At 36.5% G+C, this 24,713-nt stretch overlaps 1 protein-coding gene across 1 annotated transcript in view; it reads right to left on the bottom strand.

The window, feature by feature from the left end:
* LOC114663763 (zinc finger protein 804A) overlaps positions 1–24,713 on the bottom strand; it is a 699,900-nt gene that overhangs the window by 67,887 nt on the left and 607,300 nt on the right. The window contains exon 3 of the mRNA XM_051935915.1: positions 6,368–6,498. Coding sequence (XP_051791875.1) covers positions 6,368–6,498 — 131 coding nt within the window. The remainder of the gene's footprint in view (positions 1–6,367; positions 6,499–24,713) is intronic.

Genomic DNA, 24,713 nt, shown 5'->3' with positions numbered 1-24,713 from the left:
CAACCTTTCCCTTCATGCTGATTAATGGTTGTTATCACTGTAATTTTAAAAATGAGATTCTGTTGATAAAAAATGCACCACGACTTTCCAGCAGGTAAAATAGTTTAAACTGTTTGTAAACGTATGCTTTTCTCTGGCAGACTTTGTCATTCTCTTTACAATTCTGTAGGTGGGATGAAGATTGCAGCATTATGGCCAAAAAATGTTTGATTTGGACAATGTAATGTCAAAGTTTTGAAAAACACAATTGAATAGTCAGGAAAGTGATAATTTACAATTCTACAAGGGCAATTTCTGGTGGTGAACTGCCAAGAGTGTTTAGACTTTGACAAAAGTATGACATCTTTCTAGATTTTCTGATTTTGCATAAAGCTAAGTATAATTGGAAATGCTTTTTAAAAAATCATACAAAATGTGAGAACAAGTCCAGAAATACATGTTTCTGCTATTACAGCAATCATTTGCTAGCAAATCTTTCCCATTCTCTTTTCTGTGCCTCTCTGCCTCACTCTTGCAGCGACTAAGCTAAATCTTCTGCCCTACGAAAAGAACCACAGAGCTGATATTTAATGTTGAAATAATTTGCATCACAACCAGCATCAAACCTGCGATTCATGTACAGTTGAAAGTTTGTAAATCCATTACATTATTTTTGCTAGAAAGTGACATTTGTCTCTTCTTAATTTAAATAACATATAAGTATTCTCAAATTTGAGTGTTCTGAAAGAAAATATCCATGCAGCATTAAATGATACAAAAACAAGTGAACCTTGAGATCTACGACTTTCATTAAGGTAAAGCAGGAGCGGGTGGGTCTTTGACAGAGTTTTGACCAATTAACCAAGCTAGCCAATAACACTGAAAATATGATATGATGTTCTATGATAAGAGGAAACATAAATAACTTCAAGAAATCAGGTCAGTTACTTAACACAGCAAAGTAAGAAAACATCAGCAGGACTGAGAAAAAAAGTAATGGATGCTCATTAATCTGTTTTAAAAAAATATGTGGACTTAACAAATAAATACTATTAGGCAAAAAGAATAAAAGTGGAGGGTGTTTCAAACCACGTTAACCCTGCCAAGAATAGATGTCCACCTAAAATTTCACTCTGGGCTGCAACAAAAATAATAAAGGTAAAATAATTGATGTAAAATGTAATCCTAAAATAACACCCAGTGATTTACACACTTCCCTAGCTGTCTGAGCAGCAATGGTATATAGATTAACAACAATAAGAACCCCAGAAGAAACATTATGTATGGAACGGTTGCCAAGAAAAAGCCTCTTCTGTCAGAAAGGAACAAAGCTGTCCATCTTAAACTTTGCATAGCTTGTAGCCTGTTGAGTTATTTTAGTCTTGTCTCTGTACAGATGAGTCCAAAATCTAAATATTTTGGCCCAACAGGAGGCCCTGCGTTAGTTGAGGAGCCAACATGGCTAACCTCCAACAATACTTTACCCTTACTGTAAAGCATGGTGCTGTGAATGTCCTAGTAGGGGGCTATCTTTCTTACTCTGGCACTTGGCAAATTGACATAAGTACAGGAATCATGAATTCTAAAAAATATCAAGGAATTCCTGGAAAGAATGTCAGGCTATCAACTCAAAAAGTGTGCTCAAAGTGTGTGCTTCAACATGACAATGATCCTAAACATTCATTTAAGTCCTCTAAAGAATGATTCAGAAAGAAGAGTTTCAATGTTGTAGAATAACTCAGTTGATATTGGAATGCTGTGGCAGGACTCAAAGAAGCTCTTTGTACATGAACCTGACAGAGCTGGTGGAGTTTTTTCAATGTGCTACCATTGCTCTTTGTTTGCTATTTATGTGTGTCTTTGTTTTTGTCTGTAAGCACAGCTTTTTGTAATAAAATGAGGATATCTTACACTCAAGATCAGCTTCTGATTATTGGGTTATGAAATAATTCTGCTTCAAGGATCCCTATATGTAGAATTTGTGAACCCTCCGACTGCAAACATGTATTCTAGGCCAGGTAACACACAACTGAAGCAGAGGAGGGGGAAGCAGGTCAGGCCTCTTGTAAGTAAATATTCACCTAGAGAAATTTATTCAGTAATTCAATAATGTAAAACGTCCAGGGTAGAACTGGGCAGCTAGGTTATGCTTTGCCTTTTCCAAAAGATCATGCATCCCCAGATGTTTATTTTCTGTTAAGATCATAAGACCAACTCTGAAATAGGTTATAAAATGTTTGCTCACCACATTGGTACAAACGTGGAACATACTTTATAAAAACGCCTACACAAGGCTACAGCATGAAGCTCAAAGAAAGCGACTCTGTCACCAAAGTGAAACCAATGCCGCTAATACACAAGCGAGGCGAGCACATTGGCAAAACAAAACCTCTGTGGACAGAAAAACTCGCTTAGCCGCTAATAGACAACTGTTGTGATGTGAAATTTTGCATACAAGTTGGTAAATATTTTGTATGTCTTTATTTGTAACTTACACAAAGCAATGTAATATTAGTGTTACATTATTGATAATAACAGCAATGGTTTGATGGTTTAAGAACCCCTTCCCCTCTTTTAGGGTAATTTTACGACAGGGTTGGGAGGGGAAGTGCCTCAAACAAGTTTGGTAAGTGTTTCTCTGCTAAAGTCTTTCTCTCAACCCCCACAGGAAAGCCAGGCTGCCTAACTGCCAAGTTTTACCTTAACATATGGCTTGGAGGGCAGGTGTGAAGATGTTCTATTCCCCCATTGGTCTGAACTATGGTTGTTTGGAACTGTCTTGTATCAATAGCCTTTAATAACCACAACGCCCTATTGGCTATAGGGCTTAGACAGAAAACCTATATATTTGCTTGTTTTACCTCACCCCCTCTCTCTTACCAAACTGATGAAAGACCATCTCACACCATGAACTGAAAAGGACAACACAATGAAGAGAACAGCTCAGCAGCCATATTGAAACAGGCATGCGGCCTGTTCTGAAGAAAGCTGACCACAAATGATGCCTTAACTAGAGAGAGACATTTTAAGTAACTAACAAGTCTGTGTGCTGCCTGAAACTACACATCACCATTTATCAGGTTGTATGGTTGCCAATATTCAAATGTACTTTGCATATTGTTATTATTTATGAGTATTATCAATAATACATTATTTTACGTGTAACTTAACTCCTGCTTGTCTTTTACTACACCTAATTGCCTGAGGTTATAGATGTAGAAGGGAAGGTGGGGAGAAGTTATATGGCACCTTATACCTTATAAACAGTGGTAAGTCTGTGAGATTGGAGGCATTCTGACAAAGGCTACATATTAATAATACAAAAGGGGAAAGTAGAGTAAAATATTACTCTACCAAGACAAAACAACAATGAAGGCAAGCACGTTGGCAAAATAAAACCAACGAGGTGCTGCCAATACACAACCGATGTGATTGATTGATTGAAGTGCCAGAATCCATGGTTTCTAGGAGCCCGGGCTTTTTACAGCATGGGCTTACACAGCTAGTACTTAATAATAATGTAAAAAACTGTTGAACTTTTGATTAGCAGGATGGTTTCTTTCGTACTGAAACAAAATATTTGCCATTAATTCCCTGTTATGTTTCTTATCCCATTGTTGCCTGTGTGCCATTTGCTTCTTCTCCTTTTGCCTCTGTCTTCCTCCAAAGATATGTAAGGTTACTTTAGTGGTGATTCCAAAGTGGATCTTTGTGAGTGTGAGCACAGTTGTCTGTGCAAGCAGACACTGTGATGGACTGGTGCATCATAAACTGCTTTTTACTTTCATGTAAGTAGTGCTGCCAGGATAAGCCCTGGATGCTCCATTACACTGAAAGTTATGTTGTTTTTAAAATATGACATTATGTTTATTTTAACATTGAAAAAACAAAGCCATTACCTGTAGATAGCATTGGGTAGATTTAAATTTCAAATATTTCATGGAAGCAAGAAATAAGTGACTGGGAGGGGGAGCACAGTGCTCACCAGAAGACTCGCATGCTGAACATTTAGACTATACAATTTGTGCTCAACAGAAAATTTTGTTACAACCCACTATCTAAAGTGATTGTGGGAGTCTTTAACCAAAAAAAAAAAAAATAATAATAATACAACAAACAAAAGGGAGTAAATATTAACCCCCCAAATTCCCATAAAATCACAATGTTAACATATGCTTCATCATGACTATAAATATTTTGTGTGACTTTAAAATAAGGAGATGTTGACTTATGCTCAGGCTGGGATCTCCAGTTGCCTGCTTTATATGGCATGTCTATGACTGAGCTGAAGCAGGCAAATACAGTGCCCTCCATGTTTGGGACACACATTTTTCCTTGATTTATCCTCTACAGTTTACAATTACAAGTCAACAATTCTGATATAACTAAAGTGTAATTGCAGACATTAATTTAATGGTATGGGCATACATTTCGGTCACACCATGTAGAAATGACAATGCTTTTTCAACATGGTTCCCCCATTTTAGGGCACCATAATATTTGGCACAATTGGTGTCACAGGTGTTTGTGATTACTCGGGTGTGTTTCATTGCTTTATTAGGTTAGACTTTAGATACCTAGGCTGGGTTCTATCCTTTGGAGTCTGTAGATGCAATTGTCCAACATAAGGGCATAAGAGCTGTGCCAATGAAAGTCAAAGCAGCCACTATGAGGCTGAACAAAAGAACAAAACTATTGGAGACATCGGTAAAACCTTAGGATTACCTAAATCAACTGTCTGGAATAACATTAAGAAAAAAGAACGCACTGGTGAGCTCAGTAATTTGAAAAGGTTCTGTTAGCGCAAGGAAACCACCACTGCTGATGACAGAAGAATCCTCACTATGGTTAAGAAAAAGGCCCAAATGCCTATCTGACAGATCAGAAACAGTCTTCAGGAGGCAGATGAATGTGCTTCAGAGATGACTATCCACAGAAGACTGCATGAACAGAAATACAGAAGCCACATTGCAAGATGAAAACCACTAGGTAGCCACCCAGAAAAGGATGCTAAGCTTACAGTTTGCAAAAAAAGCACTTAAAAGAGACTGCAGAATTCTGGAAAAAGGTCTTGTGAACAGACGAGAGAAAGAGTAACCTGTAACAGAGTGATGGCAATTGTGCAATTGTGGAGATGTGAAGGAACTGCCCAAGATCCAAAGCATGTCACGTCATCTGTTAAACATGGCGGTAGCAGTGGGTGGTGTTATGACTGCCAGAGATACTGGCACACATAATAATAATAATTCATTTCATTTATATAGCGCTTTTCTCAGTATTCAAAGCGCTATCCACACAGGGAGGAACCAGGAAGCGAATCCACAATCTTCCACAGTCTCCTTACTGCAAAGTAGCAGCACTACCACTGCGCCACCTGTGAGGATCACAATCTTCATTGATGATGTATCTGCTGACAGCAGAGGCACAATGAATTCAGAGGTGTATAGAAACATCTTATTTGCTCAGGTTCTAGTAAATTCCACCAAACTGTTTGGATGGTGCATCATCCTACAAGATACTGATCCCAAACATACTGCTAAGGCAACACAGGAGTTTTTCAAAGCTAAAAAATGAAATGGAAAATTCTTGAATGACTAAGTCAGCCACACAATTTAAATCCAATTGTTCATACCTTCCATATCCTGATGAGAAAACTTAAGGGGATGAGCCCCCGAAAGAAGCAGGAGCTTAAGGTGTATGCATTAGAGGCTTGGCAGAGCATCACTGGAGAAGATCCTCAACAACTGGTGATGTCTATGAATTGAAGACTTCAAGCCATCATTGCATGCAAGGGATAAGTGACAAAGTACCAAACACAATGGCTTTAAAAGACCTTCCACATTGCTATGTCCAAACATTATGGTGACATAAATGGGGGAACCATGTAGAAAATGTATTGTCATTTCTAAATGTCATGACTGAAATATATGCAAATACCCTTAAAGTCTGCAATATGCACTTTAATCACGTCAGAATTGTTTGTTGTACTGTATATCTTTGTACTCCTAGCTTAACTTAAAAATACAGTAGTTTATCAGGAAGCACTGCAGTAAAATCCATTACTTGATACAACGCATATGCTTCATGAGTTTACTGTATTGGAGTTGCTTTGAATATTTAAATATGATGGCTTCTAAAAATGAAGGTAAGAAATTGATCTGTGTTCATATTGGACCACCATGGGCTATGCATTCAGAGTTCAATGCCAACATTTTATTATTGTTTGCACTATAATATTTATTTCACAATGGTTTGAAGTTCAATTTGTTTTTTAAATTTCAGAAAATCAGTAACTCATTTGAAGAATAAGTGCTTCAACTAGTTAAAGAATACAGCAAGGATTACAAAGAATGAGTGAAAGAGTGAGCTATGCTTTTTTTCTACTAACCATTCAGTCTGTTTTCGTAGTTCAGCCAGCTGGTGAAGTCGTTTAAGTGCTTTCTCCTGCTTTTTTTCATCTTTCCATGACTTAGATGCCACATTGCGAGCAAATTCTCTCTGCTTTAATTCTTTCAGTCTCTGTGAACAAAAGAAAAATAATAAAACAAAGTTTTAATCAATAATCAGTGAACATACTGTAGGTTAACTAATTAAGTCAATTAATTAAACAGAGTGCATTACAATAAAATTTGAAGGATCTTATGGTCCATTAAAATATTGTTATTTACTGCAACAATAGTTTTTTTTACAGTGGGGTCCGTAATCACTGGTTGTTACATACCCCAGGTGTCCCAATGTAGGAGTCGGCTTCCAAATATTTGCATATTCCAAATGAATCTGTGCTACTTTGTGCTTTGATTTTTGTAAGTCAGACCCTTGCAAATATTTTTTATGACTGTTGATTTTTTTTTCTGTTTTTGGTGAGCAATCATCTTTTCTACCGGCTTTGACTCCTGTCTGCCTTCAGACCAATCTTTGCTGTTTTTCTCCAGGTTCATTTTTTAAGTATTCTTTTCAGAACAAACATGATTTTTCCAGCTTGAGCATAATACTGTAGTTGTAATAGCTACAGTTACCTGGAGGCCATTTAGAGACACCTGTGGCCACAGCCTCTTTTCTGTGGCATTAGTTTGTTTTAAATGTGTTCTTCAGCTTGCATTTGTGCATTATTCCCCCTCAGTGTAACATTAGCAGTCTTTGTGACTGTCTTGTCTTTGATTCTCCGGCTTTTTGACTTGTGTTTTTGGTATTTAGAGTTTTTAGGTTTTGGATATTGGATATAGGTTCAATAGCTAATTTTGTCCCAGTTTCATTAATTTATTTCAGTCCTTTGTTCTTTCCTTTATTCTTTCAGTTATTATAATTATGATCTGAATTTTGAGTTTTGGGATATAATTGAATTTCTCATTTTTTAAAAAATCTTCTTTTAATTAAAGTAATAAATACATTTGTTAATATTAAACATTATGAAGTGTTGTGTTGGTAAGATGTTCTGGTGGGTCTGGCCTTCCCATTTGCACCACAAGAAACAAATCAAGAATTAAGCTTCCTTTTAGTTTTGCACTGGTTAGTTATTTTAAACATTTTTTAAAACTCTAATACAGTTATGCATTTAAGGTTATATGAAATGCTTTAAGGAAACATCCATCCATCCATCCATCCATTTTCCAACCCGTTGAATCCGAACACAGGGTCACGGGGGTCCGCTGGAGCCAATCCCAGCCAACACAGGGCACAAGGCAGGAAACAATCCTGGGCAGGGTGCCAACCCACCGCAGTTTAAGGAAACATGCAGTTTAAAATGTGTATAATTTATAGTGACTTTCAATATGCCCATCTGAGAAAGGGCAGATGCGCAGGTGATTTAAAGATGACCTTCTTCACCTCATATACTTATAATTGGTGTCACCTATGGGGGTGTTGACACTGTACTGTAAAAGGCAAAGAGAATCCCTGCTTTCACTTGGGGTCTGAATTAGAGATCTCATCCTTATCATCCTACCACACTGCAGACTGACATCCTAAAGCCAGCTAAAGTTGTGCCCTAGGTGTGTTTCATCTCAAAAGTGAAACATTGCTACATTATGTTTTTAATGCCTTCATTCAGTTGGACAGTGCACCTTCCAGAGCAGATAAAGGTTTAGAAAATGCTTATCCAAATGCCGTGAGTACTTCAGCTGGCTGCAAACTATCAAGGCAATACTTGGCATCAGAGCTGGAATAAGCAATGGACCAGATAGCCATCCATCACAATGCACATTGAAACACAAATACTGTACAGTTCATACTTGCACTTAACTGAAGTTTTTCAATGGGCAGGTCACACAAGCACAACCTTGGCATGAAATCCTGGCCCAGTCCCTGTCTGTGTGGAATCTGCATGTTCTCCAAGTGCATTTCCTCTGGGTACCCTAGTTTAGTCCCACACCCTAAAATCAACTTAGTGTGAATTGGTGGAACCTCATTGCATGTTTAACAAATAGCTATTGCACTTTTCAAAACTATATTTAAGTATCATCTACACTTATTTGTACCATACTGCACACAAGGTCACCATGTGCATATAACAAAAAACAGCTACTGATTTATAGGATTACATTTTAGACAAAACTCAGCAGAAAGAGAATTTAAAAAGAAGTGGTGCTCTGCTCCACTCCATATTTATATTTTTGTTTTCTTATTCTTAAAAGATTACCAGTGCTCAACAACCTATCCACTGAAACTAAAGTAAAGATGAAACAGCTGCTTTTTTGAATAATGTATTGGCAACAACTACTACCAGCATCACAGTAAGAATGGTTGTCAAACATTACAGTATCTGCAAAAAAGCACTGCATAGGGCATGCGATTATTAAAAGAGAGTAGTGCTCCAATTGACAAGCTAAATATTTTTATCATCCAGTTTTTGTGCACTTCATACACAAACAGCAATATGACTCACAATGACTTTGACACCATGCTGGTTTCGGTTTCTTTGCATATACATTTCTCAAAAAAAAAGTGTGTTTTAAACAGTTCGCCCTCAAACTTTATTTGTCAGAAGGCCTGCCTGCAAATGCTGATCCATTTAGGGTTTTATTCATTTTGATGACCTTCATTCGAAACAGTACAGATGAGGAACTAATAACATCAAATACTATTAACACAAGTTACTATTAGCAAATTAATTCTTTATTGCTAGTTATCAAATTCTATTTTAAATTTGTCTCAATAAAATTTAAGAATTTTTGTTAAAATTAATATATATCTGTAGATATCTGCCAAAATACACTTAAAGCATATCTGAGGGGGTAGACATTTTCTTAATTTCAAATAAAAATAGTAATCCAGAATGGCAACAGAATTAACTAATCACATCTCCAAAACCGAGAATGAAAATGAAAGTGCAGCACTACAAAAGAAGGCTAGTTTTGCAAAAAGAATTCAATTTAATGACCACAAGAGAAATGAAACAACTATTATTCTTAACCCACAGAAAATGTTAATAAGATTCTAGGTCATTAATACATAAAAAAATACGTTTGACACACTACAGCACAAATCAAAAATGTAGCTGAAACCAATCTTACTGAACATTTATAGATAAGAAATGTTTTTATAAGATGCTTTATTCCTTAAAACGTAATGCACATGATGCTCTAAGGAAAGATATCTTGCTATCTATTGGTGTCCACCAATAGGTCCTAGGGGCTGCCGCCTTGACAGGTACACAACATCCTACTGGCTACAGCTCCTTACAACTGCTGCCACTATTGTAGTCTTAAACAGGGTCCATTCAGACTGTGTGTTCCTGACCTCTACAAGGATCTCGAAGTTCTTCTAGAGCTGTCAAAAAGTCTATGTGCCATATTGTCTGGAGATATCTGCTCCTGATAAGATTACTCGTGGCACATGGGCATAAGAAAGTAGTCCAGGCAAAGAACAGTCCATTAATGATGCTCATGATAGTTCAGAAAAAAGAAGAGAGACTCTTCCAGGAATAGGGATGCTGGAACCCTTTCCTGGAGCTAGAACTAGGTGTGGGGTTTATCAGAAAGCATCACATTCAGTCCAAGAAATCTTTATGATCTGCAATGTGCACTCACCTTCCACAAGATGTAGGATAAAGTCCAATTTCAATGCAAGCACAACAAGCCAGAAGGAGATGAATCCAGACATACTAACCCTTGGAGATGGAAACTGGCTCACGAGGATGTGAAAGAAGACATTTACTATCAAATCTTGAAGTAGGTGCAATGTAATAGACACCCCGGCGGCTACAGAGGCACTTGGGATTATTTAATCATCTTAAAAATTTTGCATTGAATCCCAAATTCCATATAGATAATACAAGTTTGTTATTTGCTTTGTTTTTTTTTTAAATTTTATTTAAAAAATTAGAACCAGACATTCATCACCATTTCACCATTGAACCGTTCACCATGTAAATTACCAGAAATTCAAGACATTTTAGGAAAGAGACTGCATCAAAAAATAATCATTTTGCACATGATATGTTGCTTTATATTACTGATCCAAGCAGTATGTACTAAATGTACTGGAGGAGCTGTATAAACTTTCAGCGTTCAAAATTCATTGGAATAAAGCCTGAATGTCAGCCTAAATTTCATCAGATTTCTTTCACCATCTTACAGCAGTTTATATATTTCTCATCCCATCTCATCTTCTGAAACGGCTCTTCCTGGTGAAGGTCCACAGTAGCAGCAGCCAAGCAGGTCAGCCCAGCTTTCCCTGTCCACAGCTACAAATTCAAGATCTTCTTGAGGAACTCCCAAGCCAGCCGAGAGATACAATCTGTCCAGCATGTCCTGTGTCAATGCCCAGTGGGACATTTCTGGAGCAGATCTCTATATATTTTGTAATCTTAAATAATAATTTAAAAACTTATTTACATTCAACTTTAGCAGCCTGATTGAAACTGTTAAACAAAAAAAATAGTTGCTAGCAAAATTGACATCTTCCCCTAAACTTGTACACATGTTTTAGTGCATCTCAAAATAAAAGAAAAAATCCTTATTTAAAAAATACGATTGCTATTGAAACTTCAATCATTTAGAACTAATGCTTTAGAAATACCATTATTTAATTTTCTGTTCTTCGATTGGGTTGCAAATATTCATACAGTATTATGAGACTGTGGAAGGAATAAAAAACAAATGAATCCTGCAATACAGTAGTTAATCCCAAAGTTACAATTAATTACTGTCAATTAAGTCGGAATTTGGTAGTTTAACACACACATAATATTTGGTACCAGTGCAGGAAGATAATCCTATTTCCTCAATCCATGGAATGCATATATTTAATATTTAATAAATGGAGTGCTCTTTTTTGGGACCTTTAGGGTTTTGTACTTTGACAATATAGTTCCATTCTTTACAAGACTAAGCCTCAGCTATAACATTTATCAAAATTTGTATTTAACTACATGCAAGTTAGACATTGCTCAAAGAAATCTATCCAACTTTCCTAACATTCCCTTACTATCTACCGTAGAAATAACAGTTGTAAAGACTATGTAAGACTGTAACTATTGACTATGAGATATTAAAAGTTAAAATAACAGAATACAATAACACAGTCCGTCTTGAGAGGCGCTGCTATTTCTCTAAGATTATAAATAACAATGCTAGTAATCCCAGAGTCTTATTTTCGACAATTGATCATCTGTTAAACCCAGGTAACTCAAAGGAATGCCTCCTAAGTACTTCCAGTAAAACCTGTGAGGCTATCGCTGTATTTTTCAATCAAAAAATTAATGATATTAGAAATAACATAGTATATCTCCCCAACACTAAGGATCCTCCGAAACCCCAGTACTTCATAATAAATAAATTAGAGTCTTTCACTAGGATAGATTTACCTGATTTACATAAAATAATTTCTCAAATGAAACCATCCACCTGTGCCCTTGACCCAATACCAACAAATTTTTTCAAAGAAGTATCGGGTGTGCTTATTGATAATGTTCTTGACATAGTAAATTCGTCATTAGATACGGGGGTCTTCCCAGACTGTCTTAAGACTGCGGTAATTAAACCCCTACTTAAGAAAAATAATCTCGACCCCTCTGCTCTTGAAAATTATAGACCCATCTCTAACCTGCCTTTCTTAAGTAAAATTCTAGAGAAGGCAGTCATTATGCAGTTAAATGAGCACCTCAATAAACATGCTATTCTTGATAAATTTCAGTCAGGTTTTAGAACAAATCACAGCACAGAAACTGCACTCGTTAAAGTAGTAAATGACTTGCGGGTAAATGCAGACAGAGGCCATTTATCTGTTCTCATCCTCTTAGATCTGAGTGCCGCATTTGACACCATTGATCATAATATTCTTAAGAATCGCCTTAGTCAATGGGTGGGCCTCTCTGGCAGTGTCTTAAATTGGTTTGAATCCTACCTGGCAGGGAGAAAATTCTTTGTTAGTTGTGGTAATTATAACTCAAAGACACATGATATTCTATATGGTGTTCCACAAGGCTCTATCCTGGGTCCGCTGCTCTTCTCAATCTACATGCTTCCACTAGGTCAGATTATCTTGGGACATAACATGAGCTACCACAGCTATGCTGATGACACACAGCTGTATTTATCAATAGCACCTGATGACCCCAAATCTCTTGATTCGCTAACACAATGTCTAACCTGTATCTCAGAATGGATGAATAGTAACTTTCTCAAATTAAATAAAGAAAAAACCGAAATCTTAGTGATTGGCAATAATGGATACAATGAGGCTATTAGAAATAAACTGGATGCATTAGGATTAAAAGTCAAATCGGAGGTAAAAAGCTTAGGGGTAACCGTTGATTGTAATCTGAATTTTAAATCGCATATTAATAAGATCACTAGGACAGCATTTTTTCACCTAAGGAACATAGCAAAAGTTAGACCTCTTATATCATCGAAAGATGCAGAGAAATTAGTTCATGCGTTTGTCTTTAGTCGGCTAGATTACTGTAATGCACTCCTCTCAGGACTACCCAAAAAAGACATCAATCGTTTGCAATTAGTGCAGAATGCAGCTGCTAGAATCCTTACCAGGAAAAGAAAATCCGAACACATTTCTCCAGTTTTGATGTCACTACACTGGTTACCTGTGTCATTCAGAATTGACTTTAAAATTCTGCTTATGGTTTATAAAGCTTTAAATAATCTCGCCCCGTCTTATATATCGGAATGTCTGACACCTTATATTCCAAATCGCAACCTCAGATCCTCAACTGAGTGTCTCCTTAGAATTCTAAGAGCAAAACTTAAAAGAAGTGGTGAGGCGGCCTTCTGCTGTTATGCACCTAAAATCTGGAATAGCCTGCCAGTAGGAATTCGCCAGGCTAATACAGTGGAGCACTTTAAAAAACTACTGAAAACACATTACTTTAACATGGCCTTCTCATAACTTCACTGTAATTTAATCCTGACACTCTGCATATCCAATTCATTATAATAACTATTCATTCAAAATTTGTACTAACCCCTACTCTCTCTTCTGTTTCCTTTTCCGGTGTCCTATTGGTGGTGGCATACCCAAAGCACCATGATGTTCCAACAATGATGGATGGATTAAAAGCCAGAAGTCTGTATAACCATCAGCATCAAGTGACTCCGTGAGAACCCTAACTACAAAGAGGACTATTTCATTTATGTTAGGTAGAATGCCCAAAGGGGACTGGGCGGTCTCGTGGCCTGGAACCCCTACAGATTTTATTTTTTTCTCCAGCCTTCTGGAGTTTTTTTTTGTTTTTTCTGTCCACCCTGGCCATCGGACCTTACTCCTTTTTATGTTAACTAAGGTTGTCTTATTTTAATTTCTTATTTGTCTTTTATTCTTCTTTTCTTCATTATGTAAAGCACTTTGAGCTACTTTTTGTATGAAAATGTGCTATATAAATAAATGTTGTTGTTGTTGTTGTAAAGATAGAGGTATGACATCTTAACGCATAACAGTAACATTTTTTAATTTTAATCCAATAAATAGTGAAATCAAAATTGCAAAAACTTTAGTAAATAAAAATATGAATTAAAACAAGTGTAAAGTTTATTCCTGTGTAGTTTTCCTATTATACATTTCTTCAAAAGTGAAGTAAAAGATGAGATTCCCTTCTAATACTTCCAATAATTTTTACTTTAACAGCAGCTTTGCTATTCATTCAAAAAATTCCTCCACACTTCAAATGAACTAACAAAACACTCTGACTTCCCCTTCGTCTACCTAGAGGTTTATCACACACCTTCACAAATCTTCAATGTTCAGGCTTGCAAGTGTTCATAACAAACATGAAGCTACAGTACCATCTCTGCTGGACTCCCGAGACACCAATCATTCCCAGAGTTGATCCTATCTGATCTTCTTCTAAACTGCTCTGATCCCCTCTCTGTGAATCCAAGTTCCCTTTACAAGTCATTGCCAGTCTCAGTACATGGCAGTAAAAATGAGTGTAACCAGAACCCCACTACATGTGTCTACCCCCTATGAATTTTACACTGGTATTTCTACATGTTCATGTCATTCTGTCATTTTCTCCTTGCTGCATATGCTCCAAACAGCATGCAAACAAGTATCATGCCACTCTGGCACCTGTCCTTCCTGCCATCTGGCAAGGTGAACATACTTTTTCCAGCTCAGAATGTGTAGTTTGAAAAATGTACTCAGTATTCACAGAAAAAAAGTACAATTGTTTGTGTGTTACTTTGGATAAAAAGATTGTGTTGGTCTATTATTATGACTTAGGAGAAGATCACAACACATTTTTATGCAGGAGAGAAGTCTGATAGTAGAGAAGTGGCACCAAGTGCAGAGCAGTGAGTAGTTAATTCTGAAATCCAGGTAATGTAAAAGGATTCACAATTTTCTCTTTTCTTCCTGATTGTAACAAAATCCCCAAAATAAACAAAAAATACAAATAAAGAAATTGGAGATCAGTTTTGTCCATGAAGTTAATACTCGTGTGCCTCAGATAACAGTAACAATGATTCCCACTCTAACATTCCTGGAATTGCCGGTCTGCAGGTGCAAACCTGAAACATTTGAGTTGTAAAGCCATCCTTAGAAGCAGCTCATTTAACACTTTGAGCACAAGAGAAATCCTATGTCTCCATACCATAAGCACTTCAGAAAAAGTAATCCACCTGATACTAACCACGTTTGAGCCCGGCATCTACTTGGACGGGAGACCAACCTGGAAAAGTTTTGGTTCTGCTAGAAGAGGTGTTGGAGAGGCCATCAGGATGTTGCCGCCCTGTGATCTGAATATGGATCCCAATACCCCAGTGCAGTAATGGGGACACAGTGCTGTAAAAATGGTTCCATTTTTCGGATGAGAGGTAAAATTGAGGCCCTGACTCTCCGTGGTCATAAAAGATCCCTGGGCATCCCTCGTAAACAGCAGGGTGTATCCTGATGTCCCGGCTAAACTGCACTCCATGGCCTAGTCATTCAACCACCATAATTATCCCTTGTCTCTAACTGCCTCTCTCACCACTTCACCACCTAACATCTAATGTGTGGTGAGTGTACTGGCATAATAATGGCTGCCATGGCATCATCCAGGTGGATGCTGCACCTGAGTGGTTGTTGAAGTGGCTCCCCGCTCACTGAAGTGCTTTGAGCAGTGAGAAAGTTACTATATAAATGTAAAGAATTTAAATTTTTATCTCTGCCTTTACTGCCGCATGGCACCATAATGCATTTTTAATGTTTTATGTCCAGGGCTGACTTCTTCATTTCACACACTGTACCGATTGTGAGCCTATAATGGATACATATTCTTGTTAATGCATTGACTAATAAATCATATAGCATTGCATGAAACTCTTCAACTTGCTTACAATACTTTAGACTCATAGGACCCACTCACATCCAGAAGAGAAATAAGGTACAAACAGTACAAACTGCATCAGTGTGCCACACAGCAGATATTATTACATTTCTTTTTTGTAAAAAATAATGTTAAGTTTTTGAACTGTAGCCATTTTTGTAGATCCAGAATATGATAAGGCAGCTCAACTTTAGTGCAAGTACAGGTTGCGGTAAGCTGTTTTTTCAGTTAAATACCTTACTATATAACATTCTACTCTTCATCCAGCTTTTCTAATCAATATCTTAATTTTAAAATAATTAAACAAGTTTTAAACTTACTTATCACAAATTCTGGGTGCTGTCCCCTCCAAAGGAAGGTACTGCAGATCCCCTTTTCAGCACCTTTGATAAGCTAATATGGGTGTACAGTATGTATAAATACTCCCTGGCTCACAATCATTTTAGCTGGACTAGACTCTAACATCCCATGCTGCTACAGTGGGAGGAAAAAAAAAAAGAGTTAACAAATGTCTAGATCAACTTGTCCAATAATGAGGACAGTTTACAATGTAAAGCCATTTTAAAAGCTGGCCAAAAATTCACATGTTGCTGTGCCGTTATATCCTTCAGCTTTTCTCTTGATGAAAACTGAATATTTGGTTGATGTACTGGAGCTCCAGTTGTGTCAGTTATATAAAAAGAGACAATTTTAGTTTTATACAGAGAGTTTTTCATATTTGAAAAAGCAAAACAAAAAAAAAGCAAGATGAACTGCAGATTGCACATCATTTTATTTCTTTCAGTAAATGTAGTCTAGTGATTTCTGAATTCTGTTTTCAGTGTCCTGGTCATTTATAGAAGCACATTATTGTCACTCTTTTATTATGTGAGACAGAGGTGAAAAAAATGTGCTTGCCAAACATTGCCTGTGGTTGACATCTGTCATATCTCAGCTGTCACCAATGTATTGCAGTAGAACAAGGCTATGTTAGACATGCAGCATAGTTTCTACCTGTCAAGAAAACAAACAAAAAAGCAATTTGGTACTGCAGGAAGCAAGCAGCGAAGAGCTATGCTGTTTCACTTGTTTGACAGCTGAAATGACAGTCAACAAAGCAAACACAGCAGTACTAAGAACAATTGTGCATGAAGTTTCATAAACTAATGATGTAGATGTCACAGAAAAGGGAGAGAAGAAATCATGTAAAATATAACTACATAGCCCAGCATTAGGGAAACTTGCTCTTCACTGTGTTTTCCACAAAGAAACACGTTATTTCTCAGCCATTGATTGTAACAAAACAAGATATAAATAAGAAGTATCATTCGCCAAGACACTGGCAGAAGCCTTAACAATTGTTAACATTCGGCACAATAAAACTCTATATAGAATACAATAGGATCTGTATTATTATTAGGAAATTTCTTACATAAAAACCAAGCATATGTAACTGGGCTTATGATGCTGTTACAGTGATGGCTTATTGTTGTAAAAACTAGAACAGCTACTAAGACTGAGTTCTTCTTTGACAGAGCAGTTTATGTTTCTTGGATATAAAGTGACTTAACACTAGCAGAGGTACGTTCTATTGCCACTGGCATTGTGACCTGAATTCAGCAGATTGCTTAACAGCTGTTCACCAATTGGCCCAGTGCTAATCAGCATTATGTTTAGCATGGTAAAAAGTAACAAAGACTGGGAAAAGCTGAGTTATGTCATTGTGTGTAGACAAAAACTGGAACAACCACACAAACTGAAGGAACATAGCAGCTCAATTGCAAAAATTTTGATATCCTGCAGAAAGAAGATTTTAATTTGTGTTTTGTATGTGCTGCAACTTGTATTTGGATTGGCAGCAGTGCCATTCGACTGTCTAACAACAGATGTATCCTTGTGTAATATTGTGGGGGGATTGGAGCTCGCTAGATACATTATTGGTTGGTCTACTCCCGCACACCTTAAAATGAACACACACACACACACGCAAGCTCAGGTACTTACTATGAATGGTACCTGCACAACCTACCACATGTCCAGTGCTTCTGATCGGGACTCACTAGCATAGGCTAGAGTAGACAAAGTGGATGCTTATATGCCTTTAAACTTACTTCTCACTTTTAAAGGATAATCTACTCACCCATATGCCCTCTATTTAGTTTATTCCTCAATTACATTCATTATTAAGAGGCAAAGAGAAGGATTTAATTGCAAAGCAGTTTCTATTAACAAATAAAATAACTAATAGCAGCAGAAATAAATTAATAATAGAAATGCCTGAATATAAAGCCCTAATAAAAATACACTCAAAAAGATTCATACTAGTCAAATTGAAAAAAATGACACTTTCTGTAAGGGTATGAAACCTTTTGAGTAGTGCCCATAAAGGATAAATCTGTGCAAGGGAGACAGTGTCTTGATTCAGAATTCAGAGGGCATGGCTGACATCCAGATGGATGAGCTTTTCTTCTTTTCTTCTTAGCTTTAGGCAATCCATCCTTTATGTTATGTTGCCCATGTGGGGTTCTAGACCCCATGATGTTACACACTGATAATTGGTTAGTTGCCTTAATGATGGATGCCTCGACCTACAAGCTTTAATCATGAAAGCATATGCAAAAAACCTTATGTTATCAAGAGTGTTTGTCTGTACTGTGTTCAGGCCTCTGGGGATGGATGCACCCCACCTGGGCTTTGAGTTATGAACTGACCAGTCATTCTAATTTAGGATTATATGGTGAGTTATTCACTGAGCCATAAATATGTATAAACATAGACAAAATACATATAATGCATCAAACTATAATGCAGACTCCCATGGCCATTTCTCCAAGTAGGATATTTCTGTGAGTAAATGTTCAAATTTGTAAACAGTTTAGCATTCATTTTGTGTGTAATTATACACCAATTTGGAATGACGTCTTAATCAATAAGTTATTATTATATGAATTGCTTAGAAAATTACAGAATTGTTTTATATGCCTAGTGCAGTGGTTCCTAAACTCGTTCCTGGTGACCTGCAGGTGTTTGTTTGAACTGGACTCACAATCGGTGATAATAATGGATCTCATTTAATTAGTCGTTTTTTTTTCTCTCTTTTCTTATTATGCATTCAGAAAAGCACAGCCATATTATTTGTACTTTTAGAAGACATTTAGAAATATTTCTGTTTCTAAATGCTTTAAACATTCTTATGTTGTTTTCCTTTTATTCTACCCTTTTCCAAGTATTTTCCTCCCTTCATTGTATCCTAATAATTACAATTAAAAACAAGCAGAGCAGACTCAGCAAGAGCAAACGACAGTGAATGATGAAAAGCTGCAACTGCTTCAGTGTCAGAGCCAGTAATGAGTATATAATGAATTAAATAAGTGGAACACCTGGAAAAGTAAAATGAAAATCAGGATGAAAAAAAAAAAAACAAAAAAAATATTATTCCCCTATAACTGATTAGTACATTTTAATAAGAATTCGTTTTTTAATTATTACATCAACCTGAAAACACAGAAACTTGGAACTAACAGCTAACTTAATTAGGTGATGAGTTCTATTCAGAACATAAGTTGGTTGGAACAAAAACCTTAAGCCATAGGGGGGTCCCCAGGACTGAGTTTGGGAACAAATGACTTAGTGGATACCGTTATATCTTCTCCTGTAATTATAATGACATTACAGTAATCCCTCACTATATCGTGCTTTGCCTTTCGCGGCTTCACTCCATCGAGATTTTATATGTAAGCATATTTAAATATATATCATGGATTTTTTGCTGGTTCGCGGATTTCTGTGGACAATAGGTCTTTTAATTTCTGGTACATGCTTCCTCAGTTGGTTTGCCCAGTTGATTTCATACAAGGGACGCTATTGGCAGATGGCTGAGAAGCTACCCAACTTACTTTTCTCTGTCTCTCTTGCGCTGACTTTCTGTGATCCTGACGTAGGGGGATTGAGCAGGGGGGCTGTTCGCACACCTAGATGATACGGACGCTCGTCTAAAAATGCTGAAAGATTATCTTCACGTTGCTATCTTTTGTGCAGCTGCTTCCTGAAACGACATGCTGCACGGTGGTTCGCATACTTAAAAGCTCGAAGGGCACATATTGATTTTTGCTTGAAAAACAAACTCTGTCTCTCTCTATCTCTCTCTCTCTCTCTCTTTGTCTGCTCCTGACGGAGGGGGTGTGAGCTGCCGCCTTCAACAGCTTTGTGCCGCGGTGCTTCGCATACTTAAGCCAAACAGCCCTATTGATTTGTTTGCTTTTCTCTATCTCTGTGACTTTATATGCTCCTGACGGGCACTCCTTTGAAGAGGAAGATATGTTTGCATTCTTTTAATTGTGAGACAGAACTGTCATCTCTGTCTTGTCATGGAGCACAGTTTAAACTTTTGAAAAAGAGACAAATGTTTGTTTGCAGTGTTTGAATAACGTTCCTGTCTCTCTACAACCTCCTGTGTTTCTGCGCAAATCTGTGACCCAAGCATGACAATATAAAAATAACCATATAAACATATGGTTTCTACTTCGCGGATTTTCTTATTTCGCGGGTGGCTCTGGAACGCAACCCCCGCGATGGAGGAGGGATTACTGTATCGACTATGTGTTCTGGCCTGTGTAAGGGAAAAGAAAAAAGTTCTTGAAACTGTCTGCATGTTAAACTAGGACATCCTGACTTCACGTGTACCAGTACATTTTACATTAGAAAATTAGATCATTTATAACATTTAACTTTGTGTTTCACTCTCTGCTAACAGTTGTACCCACAAGGTGGGGTGTCACTAAACCTCAAACCATAGACACAATGTCACCCAACAAAAAATCCTTTATTTTTATATGGAGTTATTTCTCATCAACATCTTTTCCAGTGAATGCAGACAAGATACACAATCACATTAAGTTTCTTCTGCTCTCCTGGTGATATCGCTCGATGCCTCCCAACTCTGACATCACCAAGGTGAGGTGAGACCTCCTTTAAATCGGGCCTGGGACTGCATCCAGTGTCACTACACTAGATGTCTGAAGCATTTCCAGGTTGTGTGGAAACCAGAGCAATTCTTCCCTGGCAACACCCTCTAGTAGCACCCAAGGACCCTGACAGGGCTGCACTTGGAAACTCTAATTCCCAAGCCATCCTGCCAATGCCCTAACTAGGATCAGCCCATAGGAAAACTGCTACCTGCTATGTGAGGGAATGAACTGTTCCTGATACCTACCATTTCCCAGTCCACCCAATATTCCTTGTTCCCAACCAGGACTAAGATTGCAGGGCATCCCGCCTGGGTTGTGCCTCCACTCCCTTTGTCCTGTCATTATGCCGTCCTGGCTAGGTAAGATATCACCCTCCATCATAGTCGGGAAGCCCATCCATCCTCCTTGACACTTACATAGTTTACATATAAGAAGTCTTTCTACTTATACTTGGTATTTTTAGTATGTTTAATTTGTTTGAGACTTTACTGTACATAATACTTAATTCAGAGGTGTGTTTTTGGAGTATTTATCTAAAAGCTGATTGGTGAAAATTAAAATATATCCAAATGTGTTATGTAATAGCTGATAAAAGAGAGTGCTATGCATGATTTTTTTAGTCTGCAATGCTGCATTAACAAGAGCATAAGGGTACCTGTAGGCGTAAAATAAAGGATGCCTATGTTTGTAGTTGATGTATAACAATGGCTCAAGACTCTTCTTTTCCACCTTTTATGGACACTGGTATTTTAACCATGTGTTACTTTTAATCTATAATTTTTTGTTCATAATATTTTTTGAAATTAATTCTACAACAAGTGTGGCTCCATTCTGAGTATTTAATAATTTTATAAGCATATATAAGCAAAGAGAAAAATTTTATGTCAGTGTTTATCTTCTAACAATCCTGAGTTGAATTACTAGTGCCTGATATTCTACATTTCGAGATAAGTGGAGCATGGTGATTAATAATAATGGTGTAATAATTGCAAGATTTGACAGACGGTAGCAAATTATTATCAATCATTAATATTCAATTCATGAGTAATATTAATGCACTGAATAGAAAAACATTTCCTATTATGGTGGAGAAGACTGCCTTGGTGCAATAGTTTATGATTGTTTATAACAATGTAAAACAGTTGAGGTTTTAAATTAGGTGGTTGTGATTGAAGCAGATTCTAATATACTTAAAATCTCCAGCAATTAAAAGATTGTAAGTTTTGGGGAAACATCCGGTTTCTTTGCACATGCATTTCTAAACAAAAAAGATATTCTTGATCATTCCAATTTGATTTATACTGTATGTAGTTAGAACTAATCTATTTTATGTCAGTTTTTCTCACTACTAACAGCTTTCTGGGATAGGAATTACTATAGAGACACAGAATTGCTTTAAGAATTAATACTTCTACTTTTCTTTGCAGTAATTAAATAAAACACCAGGGTAACCTATCCTTTTGTCGATCTTTAAACATGTCTCCTATAAGAAGGATATATTTGAGTTTAATGAGGTAAGATATGATAACACTTTTTTTTTCCCTTTTCAATTTATGGTTTAGTGCTTGACATTCCTACTAATGAAGGTTAATGAATGATCTCAGGTACTTGGTATTTCATTTTCATCCTGCAAGCATTTTAGTAAAATATCCTGTCCATATTTTGCTTTGCTTGCACTTAACCGTTGAAAAGTTTCACATCTAAACTCTGTAACCAGGATCAATCTCAATTTTCTTTATCCTGAAATTTTAAAAATTCAACAATGTAATCTTTGTGTTTCCCAGATAAATGAAAAGGTCTTTCAGTTTCCATGTTTTCCTCAATATCATTTTTAATGGATTTTTTGAAAAATCTTAAATCTTTATTCACTGGTATTTCTAAACTATGTTGTGAGATTTATTTTCAGAAAAGGTTAGTTAATCTCAAATAGCCCTAGTTAACTTTTTCCAAAGCACATGTCTCAATTGCCACTTCTTTTACTATTTTGATACGACATGTTAACTTATTTTTACATTTTCCAGCTGGGAATTAATCATGTAGATTTCGATTAACTTTCTTCTCAAACTGTTGAAGATCCCGATCCAGTCTTCCCATTACAAACCAGATGCTATAATATTTTCTGTATTATCTGTTTTACATTGTAACCAACTGGAGTCAAAGATGAGGATGATGCACAAATTGGTAATAACGAAGAGCATGGTGATGAAGCAAAGCTGTCAACTGGGCTCACATCTTCACTATAGCTCATTATGTTGTGTTTGTCAAGATCTGTGTCTGGAAATCCTGATGTAGTTGAATCCTCCCTTTGGTTTTCAATATTCTTTCAGTCCTTTTAAGGTGACATTGAATGCATTGTACCATTAAAAACATGTCTGGAAGTGAAGGTGGGCTCTCCAAAAGAAATAAGATAACAAGAAAAATGAACTAATGTTGCTAGGGAAGACATTACCTCAAGTATCCATGACTGACATCTAGATAAGAACAATCCTCATTTTGTTATTCTATTATCCAATCATCACATTGTTATTCTATTAACCTTATCAAATTTTCACCAGAATCACTGGTCATCTGTCATTCCTTCTGTGATAGCACATGTGTCCTTATATGGAAATGGAAGGGAAGGGGCATCAATTTAGGCTAATTGCGCTAGCTTGCATGAAAATGATCATGTATGTACAACATTATATCTATAAATGAGACTCAAGGTGCTTTTAAAGCAGAATGCAATACTAAAAGCTGTTAAAATTTGGAAAAACCCCTGCGTTCTCATTAGTAAATTTTTTTTGATTAGATACATTTTTTAATATTCGTGGGTCTTTAATAATTCAAGCATCATTTTCATGTGTGTTTTTAATTTAACATGTTTGTTTCAGAAAGATTTTCATTTTTTTTTATTTATTCTTAAGTGTTGCATGTAGCCATTTTAGATTTTCAGCAGGCAGTTAATAAGCCACTTGGACCAACTGCATATTTGCTATGGACCCTTTCCCAGAAGACAGTATGATGTACGTCACAAAGACTTGCTTATAAATTCCAGCGCAGCAACATTAGTTCTTTGTCAGAGATTACTGATCTGAATGGTGAACAAGTGTGAGTAAAGGTTCTGAATTTTTGGTAACGACTCACACTTTTCCAAATTTTATTCTCAGTCTTAGTGTGTTGGCTCTGGTTCAATTACTGTGCTCTTATATCCAGTCCTGACAATTCTTGTTTGACAGCAATAACGGTTAAGCTCTTTTTCAACAGCAATCCACAGTCTATTTAGAAACCTGTCTGTTCTTGTCTCTGTGGTGAAAATTACAAACAATCTTGGTCTTTTGCTAGTAACATCAAGCAGCTTCTCTCTCTCGCTTATTTTATCAATGGGCTGTTTGAAGACAACATGGAAATTTAAAAGCAGGCAGCCCAGCAGAGTTGTTTTGAGTTCTCACATCTGACGTAACAAATACAGTCACATGTTATACTAATATATAAATCATTATTACTTATAAATCATTATAGTTAATGATCAATAACTGACTAGCAAAGATCTACAGTCTTACAAGACTAACATTTTATCACAGGACATAATTTTAGAAAGCACTAAATGTTCAGCATTTCAATGCACTTTTAGCAGCACATGCTTGTAATTTTTGCATAAGCAATATATATGCCACCAGTTTAAAGTCAGAGAAAATATGCCTCCTGATGGTGTTTTGAAAAGCAGTAATCAGGAATAATTTAGTTTAAGAGTAATCAGTACATAATCAAGTTATTAGTGGATGAGAGCTGTTTTGGTGACAGTTAATTTTGCATACAAATGTAAGCTAGACATGTCACATACCCTTTTGCATTATTCAGCATTGGTCACTAATCTATGTTACATGCAGTTCTCCGCCAAAAATATCATTTTCATAATTGTCAGTATTGATAGAAAATAGGGAAAGCCCACATTTATTATTACCATAGTGACATGATGCAATTTAACATTTATACCAAATTTATATATGATTATACAAATAATTACTAAAACATTAAACATTTTCTTG

Source organism: Erpetoichthys calabaricus, chromosome 13, assembly GCF_900747795.2.
Source record: "Erpetoichthys calabaricus chromosome 13, fErpCal1.3, whole genome shotgun sequence".
Lineage (NCBI taxonomy): Eukaryota > Metazoa > Chordata > Cladistia > Polypteriformes > Polypteridae > Erpetoichthys > Erpetoichthys calabaricus.
Note: the sequence above shows the minus strand (reverse complement) of the source record. Positions and strands in the feature narration are given on the sequence as shown.